General features: G+C 42.1%; 1 protein-coding gene across 3 annotated transcripts; it reads right to left on the bottom strand.

The window, feature by feature from the left end:
* Positions 1-237: 237 nt before the first annotated feature.
* LOC147145878 (fibroblast growth factor 20-like) lies at positions 238-4,965 on the bottom strand. 3 transcript variants are annotated; one of them, XM_086033538.1, is made up of 4 exons: positions 4,883-4,965; positions 4,256-4,607; positions 2,613-2,716; positions 238-1,357 (listed from the first exon to the last, which is right to left on the bottom strand). In XM_086033538.1, the coding sequence occupies exons 2-4, from the start codon at positions 4,557-4,559 to the stop codon at positions 1,112-1,114; spliced, it is 654 nt and encodes a 217-aa protein (XP_085889664.1). In that variant the 5' UTR covers positions 4,560-4,607; positions 4,883-4,965; the 3' UTR covers positions 238-1,111. The 3 variants fall into 3 exon arrangements, with proteins under 3 accessions (XP_085889664.1, XP_085889663.1, XP_085889665.1); XM_086033537.1 differs by lacking the exon at positions 4,883-4,965 and having other exon boundaries at positions 4,256-4,867; XM_086033539.1 differs by lacking the exon at positions 4,883-4,965 and having other exon boundaries at positions 238-1,354; positions 4,256-4,867.
* Positions 4,966-6,494: the final 1,529 nt, after the last annotated feature.

Raw genomic sequence — 6,494 nt, 5'->3', positions numbered from 1 at the left:
ACCATGTTTTTCTGTGACATTTTATTTGCATACGAAGAACAAAAAGGTCAAATTTGTTGTTTTGTGGATAAAAACTAATCTACTACATTTGAAGACTTCTATTTTTTTCAGGAAAAACAAAATGACTTTGTACTGAACTGATGCTTTTCACTCAACAATACACATTTAGATAAATGAATATGCAGAAATGACACACAAATTGAAATATCAGAAAAAGATGCTCTATTTTATTTTGTCATACCTGTAAAAATATATTCTCAAAATAAATAAATATAGGAAATAAATATAGTGTTTGTCCCAGGATTTAGAGCCTCATAAATAAGAATACAATCTGTCTACAGGTCTGTAAATTCCTTATGGCCACTCTGTGCTCATCCTTTGACTGCAATCAGCGAGGAGAACAGTCCAATTCCTTCACTGCGTCGTAGAGTATAAGAGTTCGGAGCAGAACATAGCCACCGCAGAGGATGTCCATACAAATTTGCTTGTCTTCTCTGTCTTATTCCTCTTTCTCATTTTCAGTGCATCAGCAATCAGGACCTTTCGGATGGCTTCAGCTCCCTTCTACAGCACAAACATGGCTGTTTTCCAGTGCATAAAACTACCCTTTTCTGTAAACCAGTCATCCTGTATAGTGGGCTATACATTTTTGCAAGTGGTTCACTTAGCAGCCTCAGTAATGTGTAGCATGAAAGAAAAGGGTCCTGCAATGAAACAGAAAAACAGCAGAAAAAAACCCCACTTATCTGCTTGTTTAATCTCAACTCGCCTTCGTTCATTTAAACATGCAGATTTGGACAAGCATGGAGCGTGGAGATTTAAGAAAAATCCATCTTGGCTGCTGATGCATCACTGCGTATGCCAATAATAAGGTAATCTAGGGGGGTTCTGTTTCTGTTGCATTATCCCAGGCGTTCCCTGGCGCTTTTCTGTCAAACTCCCTTGCAAAGTGATTCAGAGGGGGTCGCTATCCTTCCACCACACCAGTAATCGGGAGTCTGGAGTAGGTGCATTTCTTTCGATCCCTTTTGAGTCAAACATTCCCCTCAAAAGGGGTGAAGTTTTAGACTATCACTGTTGAGTTCGGTTTCTGGCCAACATTGGTTAAGCCTCAGCTCCGTCCAAGTATATCCTTGTACAGTTCTGGTACTCTGTCTGGATCTACAGGCCTTGGTAGGAAATGCGTGAACCTCTGATGTCGCCTCGATCTTGTCCCATCCCGCGGTGTACCGTCTTTGTTCAGAGCAACAAAATAAAATGCTCCTTTTTCTCCATGCCTGTAGATGTTGGATGAGTAGGTGTTGTACCAGTTCTCTTCAAATTGCTCCCGAAAAACACTTTCTGCTGATAGCTTCTGCTGCAAAAGCAAAGAAAATGAAGGTCAACAGTCTAGAATGTCACACCAGATGGTAAATGAGCAGTGGCGGCTCGTCAATAGTGATCGCTATGAGCACAGCCCTCCTGCCCAGCTGATTCCCCTTTAAAGGCACAAAATTAAATACTGAAAATGAGAATGAAATATTATGATAAAAATACTTCGAAACAGAAGTATATCTGTTTTAGATGAGCAGGATAAATAGTATAAAATTACTGATGATTAAATTGTTTGTTTTTTCTTATCTACACATGACGTACTTCCAGTTTAGAAGCAGAGATCACCGCTAATCGACGCTAATCGACTTGTCCACCGTTAGATGCCGAATTCCACCGCCCGCAGACAATAACGTTAAAACGGAGATAGCGTTAAAGCCGACGTCATTTCCTGTCAGGCTCCGGCTGCTCCGAGTGGCGCCTGCCTTTGCTGGGAACTTGCCCCATCCAATATGGTCGCCATTTAGAGTGGCGCTCAGCCAGGATTCTACAGTAAATCTAATTTTATCGTTACATTCAACTCAGTGAAGTCACTTGAACATATTTCCAGAGGAGAACGCAGAGCCCGGGCTGCATGGATAAGAACAGGTATGGGGGATTTATGGACTTAATCATAGGTGTCTCAACAAAATTACAGACAGGCTTAAGTGAAGACAAGACTTGTCGCTCTTGTCAGCTGTCTTAAGAAAGGCAATGGCCGGGAATTGTGGACCGTGATTATGTGACTAGTTCCTATGGGTTTATCAGTGAAGGATGATGATATTTATGGCATGATTTCAAGCCCCAACTGGAGTAACTTTCTGTTTTCTTTTGACTTTTGTAAAGAATTGAAATCCATTTCTCAATTTGAATGTCATTTAAGGGTAATAATTTAGTTAAATCTCAACTCAACTTTATTTATACAGTACTGCACAATAATTGCAGCTGTAAGAAACTGCTGTACATAAATGATAAACATTTGTAGTTGAAATACAAGTAATATAATTATAAATGACTTATTAAAATGTTATCTTCTAATTAAAATACACAATAGCGTTTTTGAAATAATGCATACAGGAAAGTTTTATTAACTCTCGTAGCAGATTGCGCAAAAAGGCTACAGCTACTAATAAAAAAGAAGATAATAAAATGAATGTATGTATATCATATCACCCCGCTGGCAAAAATTCCATCAGCCGCCACTGTAAATGAGTTAACTCTCGAGATGCGATTATTAGAAACCTAGCCTAAAATATACTCACCGATCCATACAGTTCTCCTTTGCTGTTCATGGAGAGGTAAAGGCCACTGTCCACACCTCGGATGCTCACCAGCCCCACAGCTAGACTGATAAACTCCAAAATACCTGTGCACACGTTACGACACATTAAAACACAGAGCTCTTCAACGGGAACAATCAAACCAGCGTCTTTTGGTTAATAATTGCCAAATTACACAAACAGTTTCCTCCCAAATTGTTTGCAAAGGAGCGAAACTCCCCAAGCTGTGTTACAGTAACTTGAATATAGCTGGAAGCAGTGAGGTTAGATGTCTGGAATGGCCTCTGGCATGAAGTCACATTTGGATCTCAGGGGGAATGAATCAAGTGCCAGAAGAGTTACTACCTCTGAGCTGCAAAATAAATCTTTAAGCGGCCTACTTTGATGTTTATGATAAAGCATTTGATCATCTTTATAACCCAGGACATAATGAAAAGCTTTCAATCTGTGCGCAAACAAAACACCCCATGTGCATTCTCAGCATATAAAGTACATTTTCTATCATTGACACTTGGCTTTTGCAGCTTGGAAACATACTTGTCTTTTCCCTTAGTCAAACAGTTAGTGGAGCCTATTAGTCAGCCTTATGTGCTACAAATGGACTCTTATGGAACCCCATTGCTGACAGTGTAGCTCAATATATTGTAGCAGCTGTCGTCACAGTAGTAAAACGTATTGTAAGTACTTCAATATGCAAGGGGTGCCATGTTAATAGCCGGATCGGGTACAACATTATGAACACTTGCACAGTCGAAATAGATTTGATATCCTGTGAGAGCTGTATCAAAATTCTGCCTTTGCAAAGGTAACAATGCTGTTTTGAGTGACATTGCCAGAGAGCTATTAAATGGACAATATGGTTATTACTGGGCAGCAAAAGGCTGGAGTGGTTAGCGTATCCGCTTCACAGTTCTTGTGTGGAGTTTGTATGTTCTCCTCGTGCTTGTGTGGAGACTCTATAAATTGTTCATATGCTCAGTCGTGACCTTAATTTGGATAAGCGATACAGGAAAAAAATGAATGGATGAATGGTTGCCTTGGTATAAAACTGCACTGCATCGTACTCTAAGATGCTAAGATAATTTGGTTTAGCTAACCAATCAGCATATCAGACCATGATGCAGTGCATTACAACGCAAATGCAATAATAAGCAAATTGTTCAACTCTCTGTGTTAATCATAATCAAATAGTGTTATTTTGCTCCATTTCAATAGATTGCACACGTGCTCATAATGTACTGCACATTATATGCATGGTTATCTAAAGTTAGAGATGAAGTCAAATCAATTACTCACAACAGTAGTGATAGTAAAGCATATTTTACCCTTGAGCCAAAGTAATGGTGATACTGGACTTGTCTTTAGAACAAGATGGTGATGGTTAAAGTCTCTCATGCGGACAGAATATAAAGACGACAACTAAATTGTTGTCGAGATGCTAATCTGCTTCCTCGCTCTTGTACGTCCTTCCACTCTGACATCCCTCCATGCATGCCTGCTTGCGAGTGATTTTGTTCTATGTGTGTGGTGTGCAACACAATTCAACAGAATGGAAGTTCAACTTCCCCTCGAGGTACTAAAATCAGAATAATACATTAAAATGAGGACGATAATGCATTGCTTACCGAATCTGCTGTGGTCCTCTCTGGTGCCCCGCACGGTACCATCGGGATGGATCTCCAGGTGGAAGCCGGTCCTGCAATAGAGCTGTCGCCGCCTCAGAATCCCCTTCAGGTGGCTGAGGTCCGCTAAGCTCCGGGAAAGGCGTTCCGACGACATCAGGTGCTCCTGCTGCTCTTGCTGGATGAGTCCGCTCACCGTGCTGTATTCCACCGCGCCCGCCGGGGTGAGAAGGAAATGAGCGCCACCCGCGGAGCCAAAGCTGTCCAGAAATCCGTTGAAGATCCCCACCTCAGCTGCTGCCCCCATCACAGTGCGAACGAACCGATGCGGTTTACAATACCCGAAGAGGAGATCCTTGGAGCAAAAAGTAAAAGTTGCAGCGCAGTTAATCAGCACCTCGTGGAGCGGATGTATGCAGGCATCCCGCTTTGCACAACCGCGTCCCGTCTCCTCCTCTGCGCTGCAGTTTATCAGCGCATCATCATCATCACCTCACCAGTGCGGTGCTTCTCCTCGGGATACTCCTCTTTGCTCTCTCTTTTCTCTCTCTCTCTCTTTCTCTATCTCTCTCTCTCTCTCTCTCTCTCTCTCTCTCTCTCTCTCTTCCTCCTCCCCAATTCACTTCTTACGTTTTATTCATGCACAGTCTCCCGCTCTATCCAGCGACAGAATGAGGCAGCAGCAGCTTACGTCTATATAATGCACTCAGCGTAGACACTCGACTGGAGTGATCTTTTATGCAAATGAGCCTTGATCTCCTCCTTTATGGCGCATTTCAGCACTGCCCCTCAAAGACAGCCCATTCACATCGCGCACACCCTGACTCGAGCGCACTTTCACGGCCTAACGTTTGCCGTCACGGCCTTATAATGTTTCCCGTGCACTCTAGAATCAAGACTGCTTTGTGGAAAACTCTTTTTTTGTGGGTAAATCGTTGTCATGGGCCTGGCAGGAAGATCCCTGTTAAACCAATCAAGCGTTTGTGCACTTATACGAGTGCCGCGGGACCTTGGTGTGAAGAATAAACATTGTGAGAAAGTGTGTGTGCCAACGAGCACGAAAGTGATTTTAGGATTTCCCAAAACGCTTTACAGCCCCATACGCCGACGTATCGAAATGTCTCATGTGCTGCGACAAGGAGAAGGAAAACCCCCGTTTGCGTAATTTTCGCCGACGGCTGTTGATTTATTGCCTCCGCGTTTTATGTAAGCCAGCAGCACATTTACAAGGCCCGCACAGGCGCAAACTCACACACACAGCGGCCACTACACACCTGTGCAAACGACATCACTTGACTGTCAATCCCTTCACTGATCTTTCCAGGGATCTTTGAACTGCGCAGGAGCTCATACATCCTTAATTGTGGTAAAGGGTGAATCAAAGACGCACAAGCTTCAAAGTGGAGAAGATCTTGTAAGAGGATCAGGCGAAAACAAGCTGGAGTGGGGAAATACCTGTTTGAACTGCAGGCCTCCAAAATACCCCGACACATGACACGTGGATTTGTAATGCATGTTTTCTTTTTTAATTATTTGCTTAATATATAGCCTATACTGTGCTGTCAGTAAAAGTGGTTCTGATCGACCTAAACGGGTGATTATTGAACTAACTGTTTGCAGCCTACACTCATGTTAAATGACAAGAGTTACACACTGTATTTAAATAAAAAGCACTCAAATGTACCTCTTGAATATTCCCAATTTGCTGGACATTGACCAATTTGGAAATAGTCTGACAGAAAGGAAGGGACTATAGGTGAACAACAATAAAGCAGAGATTCACCATTCATTCAAACCATTATTTAAATCTTGAGAGATCATTGAGGGCAAGTCCTCGTTTTCAGTGGTGTGGAGGAAATAGGGCAGAAATAAAACAGCAGAACAAACATTATTTAACAGTTACATTTAAAAGCAAAATAGTCATTTATCATGTTATTGAGATGCTGCATTGTAACAATTGTGTTGCGTTTCAGTGTCTGAATGGGAATGGATAAGAATTTATCGTTTCCAATTCTATTATCAATACTTCTTATTGCTACAATTTAAAAACGTTAATTCTCTTTTCGATTCTTAGTGGGTGAGGGAATGAAATTATACAATTGGGCTTGTTTGCTTTAAATAAATAAATAAACAAATAAATAAGTAAGGCGGCACGGTGGTCGACTGGTTAGCACGTCTGCCTAACAGTTCAGAGGTCGTGGGTTCGATCCCGGCTCCGGGCTCCCTGTGTGGAGTTTGCATG

The sequence above is a fragment of the Filicampus tigris genome, chromosome 6 (assembly GCF_054856515.1).
Source record: "Filicampus tigris isolate MCC_2025a chromosome 6, RoL_Ftig_1.0, whole genome shotgun sequence".
Lineage (NCBI taxonomy): Eukaryota > Metazoa > Chordata > Actinopteri > Syngnathiformes > Syngnathidae > Filicampus > Filicampus tigris.
The sequence above is the reverse complement of the archived record's forward strand: the minus strand, read 5'-3'. Positions and strand labels throughout refer to the sequence as shown.

Excerpts from the sequence above, each read along its gene's own strand:
- LOC147145878 (XM_086033538.1), bottom strand. The coding sequence starts at position 4,559 with ATGGGGGCAGCAGCTGAGGTGGGGATCTTCAACGGATTTCTGGACAGC. Across the intron at positions 2,717-4,255 it reads AGAGGACCACAGCAGATTCG|GTATTTTGGAGTTTATCAGT; the intron begins GTAAGCAATGCA and ends ACGTGTGCACAG. Across the intron at positions 1,358-2,612 it reads AAGGAGAACTGTATGGATCG|CAGAAGCTATCAGCAGAAAG; the intron begins GTGAGTATATTT and ends TTGCTTTTGCAG.